At 36.5% G+C, this 20581-nt stretch overlaps 1 protein-coding gene across 2 annotated transcripts in view; it reads right to left on the bottom strand.

Moving 5' to 3' along the window:
* LOC145680856 (uncharacterized) overlaps positions 1–20581 on the bottom strand; it is an 83438-nt gene that overhangs the window by 7020 nt on the left and 55837 nt on the right. For both annotated transcript variants that reach the window (XM_081751987.1, XM_081751988.1), the window contains exons 7-8: positions 13651–13842; positions 8921–10201 (exon numbers count right to left, since the gene is read on the bottom strand). In XM_081751987.1, the coding sequence (XP_081608113.1) occupies positions 8958–10201; positions 13651–13842 (1436 nt within the window). In that variant the 3' untranslated portion in view covers positions 8921–8957. The remainder of the gene's footprint in view (positions 1–8920; positions 10202–13650; positions 13843–20581) is intronic.

Below are 20581 nucleotides of genomic sequence, written 5' to 3'. Positions count from 1 at the left end.
ATTTGTAGAACTTTGTGGACATCAGTCTAAAGACTGTATGATATTATGCCTAAAATTACAATTGTCTGCCGTAACTAGAAGGGCAAAGTATGCTCAACCACCTTCGTACACACAATGAATTCACATATGCAGCTACACATATTAGCAGCAATAATGTTAAAGTTTTCATATATATATCTTGTACGCATTTGTATGTTGGGGTGAACCGAAAAAACTTTTCGATTATGGGTAGTGAGGAAAAAGTGCCATTGGTGATCCTAAGTTAAGACAAAAAAAAATAATTTTTAGCACAACTCCTTGATTTGCTGAAAATGCCTTGAAGTTTTGCTAACACTATTTTTTTATCTTTTTTTTTCACTTATCTATCTATTAAAATGCTACAATAGCAGGAAAAGCGCCTGAGCTCCAACCTCTAATTTTTAATTTCAAGCCTTTGATTTACCGTTATTTTTGATTTCACGTTTAATAAGGTCAAATGTTTAATAAGGTATGCGTACTTTCAACAAATTATTTAAGTAGATCTTTTTTTATAAGGTTTATCTTCAGGGGTGTAGCCAAGGGGGGGGGCCCATCGGGGCCGGCCCCCCCCAAATGGTTTCCTGCCCCCCCCCCCAAATGACCAGCTTTTAAAACATCATAGTAAAATTATCTTGCTTCATTCATGTAAAAGTAATAAAGTTTATTGACAATTAATAATTTCAAGGAAAAATATTGTTTTTTTTTCCCATACCGATCGAAAAATAGTATAGTATCTATTCTTTATACCGATTGAAAAATAGGATACTTTTTTTGTGACACAATTTACTGCGATTTATATTTGACAGTTTGAAGACAAACGTTTTAACAAGGTACTACAAATACAGCCATAAAACAAAGGTATTAAACTTATTTGTAAGTACAGTATATTTTTATATGCTTTAACAAGTGTTTTAAAAGACATAGAGGATGGAAAATTTGGCGTGAAACAATGCTTTTATTCAATTTGGATTTCATTCCCTCTCTCTTTTATTTCTACTCAGTGTAATAAAATAATTATGTTTTTTAGTACGAATAATAAATATTTTTGTCAGGAAACCGTAAAGAAATTAAGTGAAATTTCAAAGAAAATCAATCTTGTGTAGATAGGTTCTGTATACAAGGTCTTAAATTTAAATATAAAGGCAACCAAGAAAAGTTTTGCTGCTTTTTCACACACTACCTTCGAACACTGATATGTCACCTAACCTGGAAGATCAAAAATAGTCCCCATCAACATCGAAGACCTTCTGAAAACGTTCTGGAAGGCCATGGAATCCATCGCAGTAGAACTTGGTGCGCCGTGAAACGAAGAAAGAAAGACATATTGGACTTTTACTAGGGATTTGAACTGGCATCCTCTAAGGTGACTGTTCAAAGAATGGAGCAGGTGCTAATCGGACGGTGCAAAACCCGGAGAATATAGTGGTTGCAATATTGTTTCCCATCCAAGGCGGAAAATGGTGTCCTGAGTCATCTTAGCCACGTGAGACTTAGCGTTGTCCCGTAAACGAGGACCCATTTGCAATTCAGAAGCGATGGCTCCAGAGTTTTGAGTTTTTGTTGAGCACAGCTCAACTGCTGACACTACACAGTTGCATTGATACTCTGACCAGCTGGTAGTAGTTCCCGATGCAAGATGCACCAAACACACAGAAGGACCTTATTCTGGCACAATGCTGGTTTCGGCTGTTATGAAATCGGTTCATGGGATGCTAACCAATGATGACGGCGCCGTGGAGCTTCGTATAGGACACACTTTTTATCACATATCAACGCCCTGTCCAGAAATGGCTCCGAAACAGTAAATAAACACAGACGACTGCCGCGTTGCCTTCTGGTTCGGAGTCAAAATATGTGAGACCCATTGACCCAACCTGTAGTGCTTCACAAGTTGATGGATGTGCTGCCGAATGGTTTCTCCACACACTGAATTGTAGTCCCAGTTCCTCTTTGTACATGTGTTGGTCTTCTGGCACGTGGTGTTTTCGGGTGTTTCGTCATCGTCCTTAAACTTGTTAAACCATCGCTACAATGTCCGCGTCGTCACGACACCCTCACCAAAGGCCTGGCATATCGTCTGTCCCGCTACAGCGGCGTTTGACCTCCATTTGAACTCGTCCAGCATACATGCTCTTATGACGCTCTGTGGATGTCCCATGTTCCCTCTGTCTTTACGCAAGTTCACGGTGTATCTGAATTGCCACAACCAGGTAGTTTGTTGGATATACCCACATCAACAACTGACGTTCGCCTTATATCAACTCACGGTGTGAGGTCCAATTGAACACAGACTTCCACGAAAAGGGACAGAACTTTCTTGGACACCTTTATAGTTGTGCACAAAAGTATAGCGTTTGGTCCCGGGCAGTAGTTCTTGTTTAAGCATAATAAAAACTATCTTGAATATAATTTATGGATAATAATAATAATAATAATAATAATAAGAAGAAGAAGAAGAAGAAGAAGAAGCTAAAATAGTGTTTTTAGTTTTCCAGAAGAAAACCAAAATTTTCCTTTCTTTCAGACCTCAAAAACACTAGCAGCAACACTTTTTTTTTGACTTTGTACATTGTAGCTGCCCCCCCCCCTCAAAAACGACGGGCCCCCCCTACACAAACCTGCTGGCTACACCCCTGTTTATCTTTTTAAATTATTGTTCAAAGCCTATGTATTTTAATAAGTCTTCTCCAAAATCAATACAAGTGAATTGTGCTGCCATCTTTGGAGTTCTTTTAAACTATACGTTTGTGGATGTTTATATGTTTGTGGTCAATCCTTTCGACAATGAGATCTCGGAAACTACGGGCTCTAGAAAGATGACGATTTCACTGATCAATTGCAAATTTTGCGTAGATTGTCCGGAAGAAACATGGCCATTATTTCTTTATTACATTTTTACTAGTACACTGGAAGTGTTGAAATAATAATAATAATAATAAAAAAAGCATCATATCCTACGAATTATACATTCCAACACCACATTGTTGCATACAGGGGTTGCATATCTCTCAGACGTTTATTTCATGCTCAAATTATAATGAAAAACAATGGATAACCATTTCTCCAATCTAAGTTGAATCTTTATTCTTTGGATTGTTTTGCCCAATTAACACCATGTATCACTGACATTATAATTAATTGTGTATGTAATGTAATTGCTTATTACATACTGCATGCAAGAAGAAAGAAAACACTTATCATACATTAATTTAAAACTCCAACCGGAAGTAGGTTCAAATCTTTAAATGGTGAAAGATATTAAAAAATAATCGAAAAAATCTCCCCCTTTACGTTATATCTTGCTGATTTTTATCAAGATGTCTTTCACTTGTGTCTGTAAAGCGACAAGAACTGGTGGAACTGGTTAAGAACTGGTGTCACTGGATCAACAAAGTGCCGATTCATATATTACCAGAAACACTCGGAAACATTCATATATTACATGTGCTCTATGCTGTCTCCATTTCATGCTCTCTCAGGAGCAGATTATACTGATAAGTTTGACATAAACAAAGCTGCTATGAATTGCAACCTAGTAAGTTTTTGAAAAGTTTTAGTACATCATCGTAGAAGGTACAATTGGACACTATCATGAAATCAGCTGAAAAATAATTTGTGCAGTTACTGAAGAAATGAACATCTTGTAAGATATTAGACGAGTTCAGACTCTGAAAATACATTCATGGTAAAAATGTTTGTGTTGAAGACCTGTACCTCCGACAAGTACCTGTGCTAAGAGACATATTCTTCGAGCTTTCTTTCATACATACTTGCAAATTCACTGTACAGGACATGAAAACCTTGACCCGGAAAAATATGGTTTTGAAGTTATTGATGGTTTCTTACGCCATCCAAATACATGGTTCAATTTTCAAATGATTTTGCTGGTGCATGTATATATTTAAAGTGCGCCACGTCGCTCTGTGTGTGTGAAATCTGAAATTTCGTGCTGTATGTACTGAAAAGGTCGAAGTGTAGATGTAGAAAAAGACTGCAGAAATCCCTACGATGAGTGATTAATAGAAATGTATTTTCTTTTTAAAAAATGTGATTGCTAAAAAAAAAAAAAAAAAAAAAAAAAAAAAAAAAAAAAAAAAAACCTAGTTATTTACGTTCACTTATACTAATTGCCAAGTAACACTTCAGTATGGAAGTCATGGCAGGGAACAGTGCCGTGCCGTGGGAGAAAGCAAGCGGGGCGACGGCCCCGGAGGCCTAAGTAAGGGGACGCAAAATTCAGGAGAAAAAAGAAAAATGTATAAAGTGGAAGGAAAAAGTAATAAAAATTGCTCAAAATCAAGGAAAAGCAGGGTATATTTTTGAATTTTTTTTACGCTTTGCGCCAACCATGGTGGCGCTTTGCGGCCTGTCTCTCGACTCACTCATATGGGTGCCGTAGTATACTCTCGCCCCTAGCGCTGATTTTCCACGGCACTGGCAGGGAACCAATCCTATTCTTATGCTATGTTTATTGAATTTATCAACATGAAAAACATACTCTTTGGACATCAATGTTGTTACTGTAGTCTTCTCATACTCGAGACGCAAGATGTATCATTCTGCATGCCATTTTCCAAAATGGCGGTGATTTTCGATTCTAATGTACCTTCAAAAAAATAACCTTGGTTCACGTGGCTAGGATACATAGAATTTTGGTAGATTTACTTCATTTTTAGGTCTCTAGGACGTTCCATTTGGATGCTTTAAGCCATATCAGGATTACCAGGTAGCCATTTTGAATGACGTCCTTCCTGAAAAAGTGGAGGGATGAGAAGTGTCCACCCAAGATTTTTATCCTTCTTATGCATCCAATTAACCAATCCAAAAATAATTTCCTCCCTGCAATGACTTGCATACAGTAGTGTTACTGGCTCCAGGACTATCAAGTATTCGCAGTAAACCATATCTGTGTTGATCACAGTAATCAGGGCTTGTTTACTGTATGAGTTCAAGTTGGGCACAAAAGGTGCGGAAGCAGCAAGAAAAATATGTGCAGCGTTTGGAGAAGGTACAATTAGTGAACGGGCAGTTCAAAAGTTGTTTCAGGCCTTTTCGACCGGCGACGAGACACTTGAAGACAAACCTCGATCGGGCAGACCAAAATCTCTCGTTTTGGGCCAACTCGAGGCAGCAATTGAAGAGGATTCAAACCAAACGTGTCAAGAACTCGCTCAATGATTTGGGGTAAGCGATGAAACCATTCGTGTGCACTTGTATGAGCTTGGAAAATCGTGGAAACTGAGTAAGTGGGTCCCTCACGTGCTGATTATTGCGAACCGTCTCCAACGACTGAACATTTGTTCTTTCTTGCTGACTAGAAACAACAACTCTGCAATTTTGGACTACAATTTGACGTGTGATGAAAAGTAAGTAATGTACGATAACAAAAAACGCTCGTACTATTGGCTATGGTCAAATGACTCCATGCCTTTAAGTGCAAAACTTGCTCTTCAACAGCGGAAGGTGATGTTGTGTGTATGGTGAACTACTACTGGGATTGTGCATTGTGAGTCTTGGAAAGTGGTAAAACCATAACCAAAGAGGTGTACTCAGCATAATTGCAAAGAGTAGTTGAACAGCTTGCAAAATAATAATAATAATAATAATAATAATAATAATAATAATAATAATAATAATAATAATAATAATAATAATAAAAACTGCACTAGTGAATAGGAAGGATGTTCTTGTCCCCTAAGATAACGCTAGACCTCATACAGCAAAGATGGTCCTGGAGGTGATTTCTTCTCTAGGCTAACTTCTGCCACATCCAGTGTATTCACCAGACATTACTCCATCAGACTACCATCTTTTTTTTTTCTATGGACAACCATATGCGCAATCGACAGTTCACAACTCGAGAAGTTGAAAACGCGGGGCGCAGTTTTTTGAGTCCCAACAAAGATTTCTTCAAAAATGGCATCTACATGCTTGTAAAACGATGGGAGAAGGTTGTAGAAGCGGATGGTGGATATTTTGCTTAATAAACATAAGGTAAACGCATTTATTTTTAAACTTTTCTTTTTTGTACTGAAACCACACGAACTTTCTTGGTTACCTGGTGTATATATATTTGTATGTGCGTGTATACTCATGTTGAATGTTCTAAATGCCTAAGTAAGCTCTGATTAAATATTGTATAGATGCCTTCTAAATTAGCTGATTTTTTTAGTCTCACTTAGTATAAATAGGCAAAATTTGTATGTTCTGATTCGATCTCCCGCCGGTTTCTTTCTTTGTCTTTATATTTCTTGCAATTACTTACTTCTTTTATTCTGTTGGATGCGTGAGTGTGCCGTATTTTTTGGGGACATCGTGTCGCACTCCTTGATTACAAGTTCGTAATTGGAGGAGTGTGTGGATGGGGTGGAGCTGCATTTCTGGATAAAATCTGTCAAGTTGGCTGCTTTTTCTGTGTTTAGTTAGACTGCAACATGTGCTCAGTGTGCACCGGAAAACTTTCTTCTCGTGCGATATAGTGCTTTTATGTATTGTTAAATGATAAACGTTCCATTACTTTGTTGTGACTTTGTTATTAAAACGATTTTGCGAATAGCTAGTACACAGATTCATTGCCGTGTGAAGACAGGCGGCAGTGTGAAAAGTAGCCTCTTTGATCAAGTCTCTACACTTTCAAGCTTTAATGTCGAAGAGAGAGGTTTTCGCATTTCGTACCAATTCTTTACGAGTTGTCTTCTGTTTTATGTCCGTATGCTTCAGTGATTTCTCCACTGGTCGAAACTTCTTGTAGTAATCCTTAATTCTTCCGTTAATAGTACGTTTGGAAACTATAAGTACGGATATCTTTATTCAGATTTCAACAACCTTTTTACCATCTTAACAAGATCATCCACTGCTTGAAGATAGATATGACGATTTTATCCATGTCATGTCGCAACTAGTAATAATAGTGCATGATGCCAGCATAAAGTTGACAATTGCAAGTCTTTCAGTTCACATGGTGCCCCAAACAGGCTACTTTTCGTACTACCGCATGTCTTTACTTGGCAATGTGTTTGCACTAACCATTCGTAAAATCATCTTAATAACGACACACAAAATACAGTAATGGTCCTTTAGTGTTTATCAATACATGACAGCACTGCACCGTACGAGAAAAGGTTTTCGCATACACACTAAACGAATGTCTGAGTGAAGGTTGGTTCCACACACACTTTTCCACTGTCGGACCTGCAATCAAGGCGTGCTGCGCAACGCCACCCAACACTATGGCACACTTACGCATCGGACAGAACAAACGAAATAAGTTATAGCAAGGAATAAAAAGAGAATAAACAAAGAAACCAGCGGGAGGTCGAAACAATTTATAACTTTTGCCTATTTATATGTGATGAGGCGATAAAAAATCAGCTAATGTAGAAGGCACATTGCACATAAATAACACTTAATCACAGCTTTATGTAGACATTTGGAACACTAAACACGGATATACACGTACATACAGCTAGAAATAAATGAATACAATAAAAATAATATATTGTGAAAAATAATTCAGAACTCAGCGTATTAGCGAAACTTCAAGCTATTATAGGCAACAAGGAGTTGTTCCAAAAATCTCATTCTTTTGCACGAACTTAGTGGCACAAATGACACCTTTTCCGCACTACTCATTATAGAAGAAAGAAAGAAAAAAAATCGACTATTGTATATTAATATATAATCAAGTGTAAATTATATTGATTTATCAATGTGTTGTGATTGACGCCTCTTCTTATTTTGGTATTCAATTCAGCTAATACCATCATCAAAGAAGTAAATCCGAAGAAAATTCCGAGCTGCTACGGTGATCACATGTCTATATTTTCCCCAAAATACGTTTCAATCCTGTGTTTGTGCTTCCGCAAGTACACTAGCAGGTTCTTTACCCTTTGTTATAATTTATGTCTGTAACATTCAGCAAACATAATAATGAAGAGAATAAATATTACGAAATTTAATTAAAAACACCACAATTTCCAAATTTCAATACTGTTATTGTGTTGTTAATCCCCGCCTATTTTTCCTACTTCCATTTTGTGATGTGTGAAAAATTCTCTACGTCGACTTAGAAATTGGCAACATTGAACCAGTATCGCTAATACTGGAACACACACTGAAGTTTGGAAATGACACTGTGTGTAATTAAATTTTATAATATTTATTATTTTTTCAACATTATGTTTGCTGAACTTTACAGCATAGGGTATAATAAAGAATAATTCTGTTAAAGTATCTATAGACGATTCGAACAAAGAACTGGAATGTAGTGTTGAGAAAATATAGGCATGTGATCATCGTAACAGCTCGGAATTTTCTTTAGATTTAAGGGTCAATCACAACGCATTAAAAAGTCAATATAATATTCATTTTGCTATACTAGCAGCATGCTTTCTACAGGTACACATTTTCTAATGCGAATTTAACCAAAGTTCACTAACCGTTATTCTCGCGCAAAGAACTTATATTATTCCGAGTCATATACAGAGCCTTAACTTTGCCACGTAAAATAAGTCATCAATAAATACATTATTCATAACGAAAGTCAACTAACGGTATTGAATTCAAAGTGAATTGAATAGGCTGCAGCCTATTATTTCGAAACCCATCCATATTACCAGCTGTGTAGAAGACAACCGCGGAGATGTCGAAACGATAAGCTGCAACTGTGATTTTGAAGAAATAAATAAAAAGTTAGGTGGCTTTCATTATGAAAGTTCTTTGTCTCTCTCTCTCTCGCTTTCCACTATAACGTACTACATTACATTTCTCGTAGATTTACACAGCAGTACATTATTATCACCTCAAATGTTCGAAATTTGGATTTTTTAAATGTACGAATGACCAAAAACAACATAAACATACGAATACACTGATGTAAGATATTGAAATAAACTACACTTACCTACAATGCAAAAGTAAATTGAAAAGCAACATCTTTCTTATAATTGAGTCGAAGACAATGTATTCACCAATTTCAGTGATGATGATGTACTTGTAATTGGTGTAGTAACCGATATTTCCTTCGGAGTAATGATGAGTTTCGGACTCATTATTGAAGGTTTGTGCCAAGAGTTATTATGGGGACTATCCTGTTTCCTCCGTTGATTAGCCTCTGCTACTACGTTATTTGATTCATTACTTGATGTCGATTCTTGAAGCTGTGGAGTGGCAACTGCACATGATCTTGGGAGAACATGGAAGACTGGAATATTCGTATGTTGAGGGAATAAATGCATCACATTATCTATTTTCACAGCTTTATATAGACTAGATGACAATAAATCAGATTGAGGAAGTACACCTGTTTTGGGTGCCTCATATTGCACATTGATTGGTGATTTTGGCAAAATTAAAGGTGAATTTGAATTTAATTCTTTGTGAGAAACAGCATTCTCCTCAGATATCAAATGTCCGATATTTACAACCTGTTGGGCATTTATGATCTTCCTTCCACTTAATATATCAATATTGGAAGAGGAAGCTATGGATGATTTTAAATCCAAATCTTTCAGACTACGAGTAACAATAATATTACCAGATGGTATTACTTTCACATTTGGAGGAATGGGTACTTGAAGTAAATTTCCATTGGATTTCACATGCGATAAGGGCGTGCTGGTAGTAGCTTTTTCATTCTCGTAACTCTGACTATGAGTTTGGATAACTGGTGCAACTGCTACAAATTGACATGTAGGGTTAATGCTGCTAGGAATTATTTTCTGATTTGATTTGTACGAACGCTGAATAATCTCGTTATTTTTTCGTTTCATTGACAAATCGTATGGCATATTTATATCTTCTTCGGAATTCTGCAATTGCTGATATCTGTCACTACTTGTATTACGATACAACGGATGCGTAATACAAGAATCTGAATGGCATCGCTGGAAATATTTCTTTTCAGAAGCACTAATGTTGTGCTCTTTTGTTGTATCTTCCGTTGGCGTTTGGTTTTGTATTGAATTTTGAGTGTTACTTTGGGATGAATTTTGAGTAGCTACAACCGATTCTACACAAAAGCCATCGAGTTTTTCTTCAGAGGATATTCTTTGCAGCTCCAACTCAGCGACATGGAGAATTTCGTGTAATGATCCATGACGCGACAGCACATTCTTACTTTTTGAACTTTGAGCTTCCAGAAGATTATCACTTCTTGTGCGGATCATTTTCCTGGACTGTGAACCTGTAAAGAGAAGAAAAAAATATATTTTCTGCTGTTTTGGGGGAAACTACAATAATTCAAACATATATCTATTTTCAAGTAAAATACTTTAAGGCTTGATTTAAAACATTCCAAGGATTTACAGTACGGCAAATAAACGGTACTTGTTGCCTATTTATTCTCTAAACAAAATTTTCTTCATCAAATCATCTGAGATTGATTTCATTTAAGAAAGAAAAGATTCAAGATTACACATTGAAATACTAAATTTCTCTCTTAAAAAAAATGAGATTTTCTATGCATGTGAAGCAGATTATAAATCCTAAAATATCTTGAAATGAAATGAAATCTTTAAATTTTACGTCCCACGGGTATACCGGTTAGGCTAAAGGAGACTGTGATGATGAGAGATGAGTGAAATGATGGAATGAAGAAAGTAGGAGAAAACAGGAGAACCCCGAGAAAACCCACGAGCACGGTGTTTGTCCACCACAAAGTCCACACGGCGCGAGCTGGGATCGAACCAGGGACCCCAAGCACCGGAGGTGAACGCTCTACCACTGAGCCACGGCAAGAATCTTCTCGCGAAAATTAACGTTTACAGAACGACATTATTTTGAAGCTATCTATCTCACTAACCACATATGGGTATTTTTAAAGCTCTATTCTTTCTCTAGAATTTCTTTTCTTAATCACTGCTCAAGGACCGGAACAATTACAGAAGTTCTCATTTAATAATAATAATTAGGGTCCGGAAGTTCAGGAAAAATCCTTTTACGAGTGCCCGAAGACGAGGCTTAACATAATATATATTACTTTTGGGTCATTGTATGCCAGAAAATAGTGGATTTTATTTTCCTCTTTTTTTCTTCTTCGTTTTTTTATTATTGTTTTATTTTTATTATTCTATCGTTTTTACCTTTTTCATAGGTCTTAACGTCTTTTTTTGCCCTTCATTTTTTGACAATAAATTTACTGGTCATTAACTCGAATCATCACCACCTATTAAACATCTTTTCTTTAGTAAAGAAAGTTCAAAAGATAAGACATTCTTCAACGATTGGACTCATAAGACCAGATCTGCAACAATCACAAGTCAGATAAGGAGACGTAACAGTGTCCTCCAGTAAGGGGGAGTGAGGGTGGGGAAGTTTTCTTATTTTAGTTTGTACTTCAGTTTGTGGAAGAAACGATAGACCGTTAACCTGCCAGAAGCTTGTATTTCTTGAGCATTATATCCATTAAATATGTAGTTATAATTAAATTGGGTCTTATTTTTACGTCCTTTTTTCCAGTTTTTAGGTCCTTTTTAGGCAATTTTTAGGTCTTCAACTTCCGAGCCCTAATAATGATAATAATAGCAATCCGGGATGAACCCAACTCAAGGACTTCCGATGTACAAAGTTCTGAAGCACAGCTACTGGTGCCGAGCCAAGCCTGTCTCTGGTCGAACTCGATCACCAAATGTAGCAACATTTATTCCCTAGACGATGGGCTACTATTTTTCCACCAAATTTCGCTCAGATCCGGCCAAAAGTTACCGAGAAATCAAGTTCCACATACAAGCCGAACCAAACCTGTTCCTGGATTAGCCCGGTCGCCAAATATTGCGATCGTTACTTCTTAGACGATAGCCTACTTGCCCATCAAATTTGGTTTAGCTCCGGCAAGTAGTTTTCGAGAAATAAAGTAACACACATGCTTAGAGTAGGCACCTGGAGTGAAACTCTAAGTTTCCGAATGCTTACGCCGGGAGCTATAACATCCGTACACACAAATCATTACACTTACAAGTAATGGAGAGAAGACAAGTTGCCGCAATAAATCAACTCTACGTAACTGATTTTAATATGTCTATACAGTCCTTTCTTTAAAAAAAGTGATGATCATTGAAGTTAAAATTTTCAAAATCCTGAGCGCGAATAACATGATAAAATAAAGCAAGAAAAAAGCACAACTGTATCACAAAATCACAATATACTGTATAACAATTTTATATACAATATGAACCATAGGACTTTGAGAAGTTGGGAAATTCCCTTCGAGTGAATTTTTCCTTAATTACAATAAATTAGGCAAATTATCTAAAAACAAAACATTATTTTGGTGTGAACGCATTTAGGCCATCACATATTTCTATCTTCGAATGCTAATATTTTCTGTGCTGATTTTTGAAATAATGGATTCTAAACCGAAAAAGTTGGATTCTACAGAACTTTCACACCTTTTTATTCACAAATATTATTACACCGCCATTACTTCTTAAGTGTGTGTGTGTGTAAATGTTTCAAGTTTAAACATTTCTACTGACGTGTATCACAATATCACCAATTTTGATGAGTGCTTCGCAGTTAAAAATTGTTATATGAATGCTAGTTCAAGATCGTAAAGTGAGTGCTTGTTATTTGTGATTTGAAGTACAAATACATAGCAAGGACTTTTCATTGCTCACGAATTAGGAAAAGAAGAAAATCTTACAATCGAACTACAAATTTATCAAACTACTTTTATTCAACATGATAGACAAGCAAAGAAATCCATACATCATGTGTTTTGAGTGAGATTCATCTTAATATTGTACTTCCATCTGCGCTCAGGCCTTCCTAATGGTCTTTTTCCGATTGACTTACAGTTTGAAAGTGTGCCTACTTTTTTCCATTCTGGTTACCTGACCTACTTACCTGAGCCTCCTAGACTTAATGATCCTAACAATGTTAAATAAACAGAATAAATTATACAACTCCTCGTTATGAAGTTTCAGCCACTTCTCATTTCCGTCCCTCTTAGGTTCGAATATCCGCCTCAGAATTTTATTTTCAAATTCTTTCGGTCTGTGTTCTTCCCTCAAAGTAAGCGACCATGTTTCGTAAGCGAACAGTACAACAGGTATTTATTGTTTAATATATTTTAAGCTTTAAATTCTTTGACAAAATTGGTGAACACAAAAGAGTTTGGATTATCGATATTTAGTTGCTTTGAGGATATACATGTTGGTACGTTAATGCTGATCCTAGATATTTGAAAGTGTCTACTTATTCGAAAATATTACTTGATATTTTAACATTATTTATGATTTGCGTATTACGGTTACAGTGAATTTCCATGTATTTAGTTTTCTCTGCATTTCTTTCTTTGTCCTCATATCATATCCTATCAGATTGACATCATCAGCATAAGCCATAGCCTGATGAGTGCCACTCAGCTCTAGGCCCTGCCTGCTATCTTTAAATCTTCTATTTTTTCCTGTTTCTTTACCTCTTCATGCTTGATGCTAACATGCTTCCCTCGTATTGCGACTTATAGAATCTTAAATATTGAGAATAACTACATTTCTACATTACTTTTTTCTGACTTTTCTGCATCTCGATGAAGATCCTCAGAGCGGGGTTGATTTTTTTTTAAAGTATTATGAACAGAGATAAAATCTTTAATCAGTGTAATTTTCATCGTATAAAAACAAATGAACTTACCGCATTCGTTTTCTTTTGATGCAAACTTTCTTTTATTTTTATTTAATTTGCTGAATACTTCTGGGGAGACATTTTCTTTTCTACTTATGACATGTAATCCTTCACTCTTGATTGCATTATTACTTCTTGGTGACTTATTAATTATCTTTCCAGTTAACAGCGAATGTCTAGTTGCGGGTAAGGTACTCACACCTATCAGAAAAAAAAAAAAAAAAATGAAATACACATATAAAACTTAAAAAGCTGCAAACAACAAACCACATTTCTTAAAACAAACTATCAGAGAGTATGATTATTCGACAATACAATAAGTATTCACAGAAAATAGCAAGAGCAAGTAGGTGGAAGATAGTAATTATACATAATGTTAAATTTTTAAGGGAAGTTCAATAAATTTGTCCTCCATTTCTCGATAGATTCAGAAACAGATTTCGAATCTGTTGCAAAAAAGTTAATATGAAAGGATGTAAGGTATTGGTACGTATAGTATTGGTTGCCTGAATAATTCAGAATGCAAATAAATTATCATTCGTTCAGGATAAATTAATTTTGATACGACAGTGTGTGATGGTTGAAGCAGTGAAGTCACATTCTAAGTATGTATCAACTCTAGAAGCCAACACTACTGAAAGTTGCCTTGAATAAATGTATATAATGCTTAATTCATAATTGCTTATAGAAACTAACTGACACACAATTGATCATGAATATTGGACTTATCTCGGAATTCGTCGTAATATTAAATTACGAACGATTTCGACAAGATCTATTTTCTTCAGCGGTTAAATCGAAACCTGACCTGTTAATTCACGTCACATTTCATAACACAGACTTTTAACTTCCTAAAATTCTACCGTTACCATTCAGATTTATCTTAAAGTACGAGGGCAGATCGAAAGTAACGTACAATATTTTTTTTCTCCCCAGGTGTTGCAGCTGCAATGGTGAAACTGCACGACGAGAGAGTTTGGAGTTCGCGCTACAGAGGGTATTTTGTTCTCCTGTGCAGCTCTAGCGAGAGAAGCCTCAACTACGAAACAAACATGGCGTGCATGTTACTGTCGTACACGTGTGAAGAGCAGCGGGGGCCAAAGGGCATACACCGAGTGAAATTCACAGGGACATGCGTGGAGTGTTTGAGGACGATTGTATGGACCGTAGCAATGTTCTCCAGGTGGTGTGCATTCTTTGAAGAGGGCCGTGAGAACCTTAGTGATGCGCCACGCTCCGGGCGGCCCGTAACAGCTTCAATATCGCAGAATATCCGCACAATCGAGGCAGCAATTTTGAACGACCGGTGTGCACACCTGCAAACCTTATCGCAGAAGTTCAACATTTCCTATGGTATAGTGTACGACATTGTTCATGACACGTTGCAATTCCGTAAAGTTAGTGCTCGCTGGGTGCCTAAGAACCTGACAGACAACCACAAAGACCAGCGAATGGACAAGCTTGGATCACATAACGCGTTACGCCACAGAAGGACATTACTTTCTGAAAGGAATCGTCACTGGTGATCATAGGCGCAAATCTGTCTTCAACATTGGGGGGGACGGTAAGACGTTACCATATATCAGGGTTGGCAAAAACCATGTTTTTTATTGAAAAAACCAAAAAACCCGTTTTTTTTGTTTAAACCAGGTTTTTTCTAAAACCAGGTTTATTTGGTTTAAATAATTTGCTCTATATATTCATATTATATATGGACAGAAATAAGTTTGTTTCGCCTTGATGTTATTAAGCAACAGCCGGGTTATGTTGGAAGGGGTCACATAAGCTTAAAGCGGATTAAAAACTGCTTCTCGAGTTACATCCAAAGGAAATTGTCCTTCATTTGAACTCGGAACCAGGACTAATTGGCCACAAATGCGATACGTCTGCCGACTCACTTACGAAGGAATCCTGATAAAAATACGTTTTACTGATCTTTACATGCTTCTTAGTATAGCTGTCAAGTCATTTCAGAAGGACAAAAAGATAAATAGTTGCACAAGTGAAACCATTATACTGAATTACATATGGACAATTTCAAAGTACTACGGAGTACAGAAGAACTAATTTAATTCAAGTTAGTTAACAGCGACTTTTATTGGTCCAAATTAAAGAAATACGACGATTTAATTTGCATATCACAAAGATACGAATTATTTGAATCCACTTTGGCTCAGACTCATTTATACATAAACAGATACCGAAGATACTTCTCATTTCACTAAATGCCTCTCGTGGGGTCTGTATGACCCTCCCTATCCCCCACACACAAAGTACGGCATTTCGATGTATTTTATCAATAGTAAACATTGAAACAAAACAATATTTATAATTTTTGTTTGATTGCAATTTCATAACAATAATAACTACAAAAAAATCACAAAACAAACATTTATAAACTTATATAAAAAAAAGTTGCTTTTGTAGTATAATCTTTTTGAGTACTGAATGGGGAATTTAGGTCTGAATATAATACGAATAATATACGGGAGTGAAACGTGATAACCCACAAATGTGTGTTCATCAAGATTTTACAAACACTTACACTTTTACGGAAATTTTTCTTTTTTGGTTTAAACCAGTTGGTTTTTTTGAAAAAAAAAAAACAGCTGGTTTAAACCACCTTGGTTTAAATCAGCCAACCCTGATATATATATATATATATATATATATATATATAAGCGATGTTCAAAATATTTATGAAGTTGAAAAACAATGCTGTGAAGGATCAGGGGAGCAGAATTGTCTTCAGTGACGTATTTAGGAGGCTATCGGGCTCATTCTCCCCTCGAAAGAATTTGTTAGTTTTACGCATTTCACGTACAACAATAATCCTTCTTACCATTTCTAAGAATGTCATTGACTTTCCATTTTCTTATGCTTTTTGTTCAGAAATAATACTGTATTTGTCAAATTTCATTCCATATAAGAACTGCGTCCTTGATTGTTCTTTCTGTCATCCTTTCTATTTTTTTGTTTCTTTTCTTGACGTTATACTTTCATTTCGCCTATCATTCTTTATCGACCGTTGTCAGTTGTGATTCAAGTTGGCCGTCATCAGTAACACCAAAACTAAGAGGAATTGATAAGCGAAACTAGTGTTCCACACCAACATGCGCGGATATCAACATGACAGGACTTTAGTTATTATAACAAAGGAACAATTATATCGTTTAGTTATTTTCAAAAGAAGGAAATGTTTGAATTAAAGAAAATCTAAAAGGGGAATAATTAGCCCGGGAAATTAGGACGGCTAAGAGGATGCTTTCTTTTTCTTGTATGAATAGAATAAAGGGTTAGATTCACTTCTAAATTTTTGTATCATATCATATAGGATTTATCGATCTGTAATTCTTGCCATTATAACTTCAATTTATGCATAAATTAAAATATATATAATTCTCAAACTCAGGTGGGCAATTGCCCACTTCCTTCCTTGTGTTGGGCACAGCCCTCGAAAGAAAATCCTAAATACGCCATTGGTTGTCTTCAACATTGGAAGTTGGGCAGATTTGAGGCTTATTCTAGATAAGGGAGATGAAACTCATATTACGGTAGATGAATCTGATCAACTGTTGTAGAGTATATTATATATTAGGTGATGTAGATGAAGTAGTAGTACATATCAATATTACAAATCACTGCCGTGAAAACATTCTGAAATCTGAATACATGCATATTTATAATTGGTATGTTTCTAATTAGGCATCCACAAAGATCCACGTTAAAATTGTTTTATAGTAATATAATAACATAAATGACGACTTCCCCAAAACTGTGAAGAAAGAATATCAATTATGTATGACGCAACAATACTCTTTGAGCAAAATGATTATAATCTGAATAACATTACAGGAATCGTTTCAGAAATCTGACGCATGTCATACTCTTTACTTAACAGATGTAACCTTAAGATTATAGAGAAAAATATTCCAGCAATTGAATTCTTTTCTTTGCTTACGAAACATCCTCTCTCAAAAGAAAAATTGGGACACGCGGAAATACGTAGGAACAAACCATGGTTCGAACTAGCAGAGAAGAGAAAACAGGCAAAATTACGTTGGCTACAAAATCCAAATGAAATAACTACACAAAATTTCGTAGACATCAGGCGAGGAACTTCCAAAACTTTTAGAACAAAGAAACGCGATATTTTGAAAGCTAAAATTTAGGAACTTAATAAATTTAGGAAGATAATAGTAAAAATAAAAACATTCGGAACATGTATAAAGGGATCAACGAATTTAAGAAAGGCTATCAACCTCGTTCTTATATATGAAAGAAAGCTGATGGAACAGTTCTCACTGATACAGATAGCATTTTAAATAGATGGAAAGATTTCTTTGACGATTTGCTTAACACGCAGCCAAAAACTAGTGTGCGTGGAGAAAGGAAGATACACACTGCAGAACCATATATTCCAGAATCCAATCGAATAGAAGTAAAAAGAGCTATAAAGAAATTAAAGAAACACAAATCTCGGGTGTAAACGAAATTCCGGCTGAGTTAATTTTAGCTGGAGGCAAAAAATTGTGGAACAAGATACACAAACTCATTCTCCTTATCTACAACAAGAAAGAATTGCCACAAGAGTGGGAAGAATCAATCATTGTTCCAATCCACAAGAAAGACGACAAAACTGACTGTAATAATTATCGAGGCATATCTCTTCTGTTAACATCCTATAAAATCCTTTCAAACATTCTATTAGCAAGATTGACCCCATACGCAGATGAAATTTTTGGAGATTATCAGTGTGGATTTAGACGAAATCGATCAACTATCGACCAAATATTTACCATTCGCCAAATACTCGAAAACAAGCGGGAATACAGTAGTCCGGTACATCAACTATTTATTGATTTTAGATAGGCTTATAACTGGGTTAGGAGAGAAACATTGTACAACGTTCTTACAGAATTTGGAATACCGAAAAAGCTAATTAGATCAATTAAGGCATGTTTAAATGAATCCCAAAATAAGTCCGGGTAGGAAAATTTTTGGCCACGAGCTTTCACGTCGAAAATGGCCTGAAACAAGAAGATGCGTTGTCGCCATTATTATTCAACTTTGTCCTGGAATACGCTATAAGGAAAATCAAAGATAGCAACCAGGGCCTAGAGCTGAACGGTGTTCACCAGGTTATGCGTACGCTGATTATGTAAATTTAGTAGGGGATGATAGGAGAAAAATAGAAAGAAATGCAGAGGTCTTATTAGACGCGCTTGCATGGACATGGGTTTAGAAGTAAACGCAGAGAAAACTAAATGCATGGAAGTGCGTCGGGACCGTAATACGGCAAATTATGTATGTGTTAAAATATTAAATAATACTTTTGATAAAGTGGATACTGTCAAATATCTAGGATCAATATTAACAGACGAAAATCATATTCACACAGAAATTAAATGTCGACTAAAAACAGAGAATTCGTGTTATTATTCAGTTCAAAACCTCTTGTCGTCGCGAATTCTGTCGAGGGATTTGAAGCTTAAAATGTATAAAACGATAATCATACCTGTTGTTCTGTATGGTTTCGAAACGTGGTCGCTTACTGAGTTCAGAGCATAGACTGAAAGTATTTGAGAACAAGATCCCGAGAGAAATATTCGGACCAAGAGGAACGGGAGTGGGGAATGGTGGAAACTTCATAACGACGAACTACGTAAATTACACGGCTTACCAAACATTGTTAAGGTCATCAAGTCTAGGTGGCTTAGGTGGGCAGGACATGTAGCCAGGATGGAAGAAAGTAGGAACGCTTTCAAAGTGTTAGCGGTAAGACCAATCGCAAAACGACTATTAAGAAGACCTAGGCGCAGATGGGAAGGCAATATTAAGATGGATCTCGCAGAGATAGGAATACAAAGTAGAAACTGGATCCAGTTGGCTAAGAATAGAAGTCAGTGGAGAGCTTTTGTGAACGCGGCATTGAACCTCCGGGTTCCACAGGCTATAGAGTTAGTTAGCTTACGAAGCATGAGTAGATGCCTAGGCTGATACTACAAATAGATTAAATGCGCATTTACTGAAAAGATGGGTTTTACTGACATTGGATAGTCTATATACTCTTCGTGTGCTAGGGCCTAGGGGAGAGGAGGAGATAAGATTTCATATCAGGTTACGTCACGCACAGTCGCACGCCTTCATTTTCATTAAAAATGGAAAAGCCAAGAGAAACAAATTTCATCTCACTTTCCTTTGTGGCAGTCGGACACAACACATCACAGTTATCTGCAAAAAGCACTTTTCAAATCGGATTATTGGGAGAGCCTCTATTTCCAATGTTGGGGAGGACATGTCTCCCCCATTTCACCGGAATTTGTACCCGTACCTACAGCTGAGACAACTTTCCAGCATGAGGAGAGGGGCATATCCTCCTCTGGCATTTATTGCAGTTTGTGCCCAAATAGCGGAAGTGGAATTAATACATATTGATGAAACTACTAAACGCACTACAGCACGAACTTCAGTTTGAAATACTACAGAATACGATTCTTTTTTTAAAAAAAATGGAAAAGCCAAGAGAAATCAATTTCATCTTACATTCCTTTGGAGCACACAAATCATGACACTTATCCGAAAAAGCACTTTTTAAATCAGATTATTGGGGGGGACAGTCCCCCCCAGGTCCAAGATTGGGGGGACATGTCCCCCTCGTCCCCCCGGGATTTGCGCCAGTGCTGGTGATGAGTCATGGGCGTACCACTAGCCCGAAATCAGGCAGAACCACTGCAAACTTACAGTCTACATTAAAACTTTGGTTAAGTTGCGTCGTACCCTTCGTGACAAACGCCGCAACATTAATGCTGACGGTGTCAAACTTCATGACAATGCCCGTCCACACGTTGCTGCTCCTGTCCATGAGAAACTCAATAAAACTGGGTGGGATGTGCTCGAGCATCCTCCGTATTGTTACGAGATATGAAGTAAGGACAAG

Source organism: Thermobia domestica, chromosome 3 (assembly GCF_964235325.1).
Source record: "Thermobia domestica chromosome 3, izTheDome1.hap1.1, whole genome shotgun sequence".
Classification (NCBI taxonomy): domain Eukaryota; kingdom Metazoa; phylum Arthropoda; class Insecta; order Zygentoma; family Lepismatidae; genus Thermobia; species Thermobia domestica.
The sequence above is the reverse complement of the archived record's forward strand: the minus strand, read 5'-3'. Positions and strand labels throughout refer to the sequence as shown.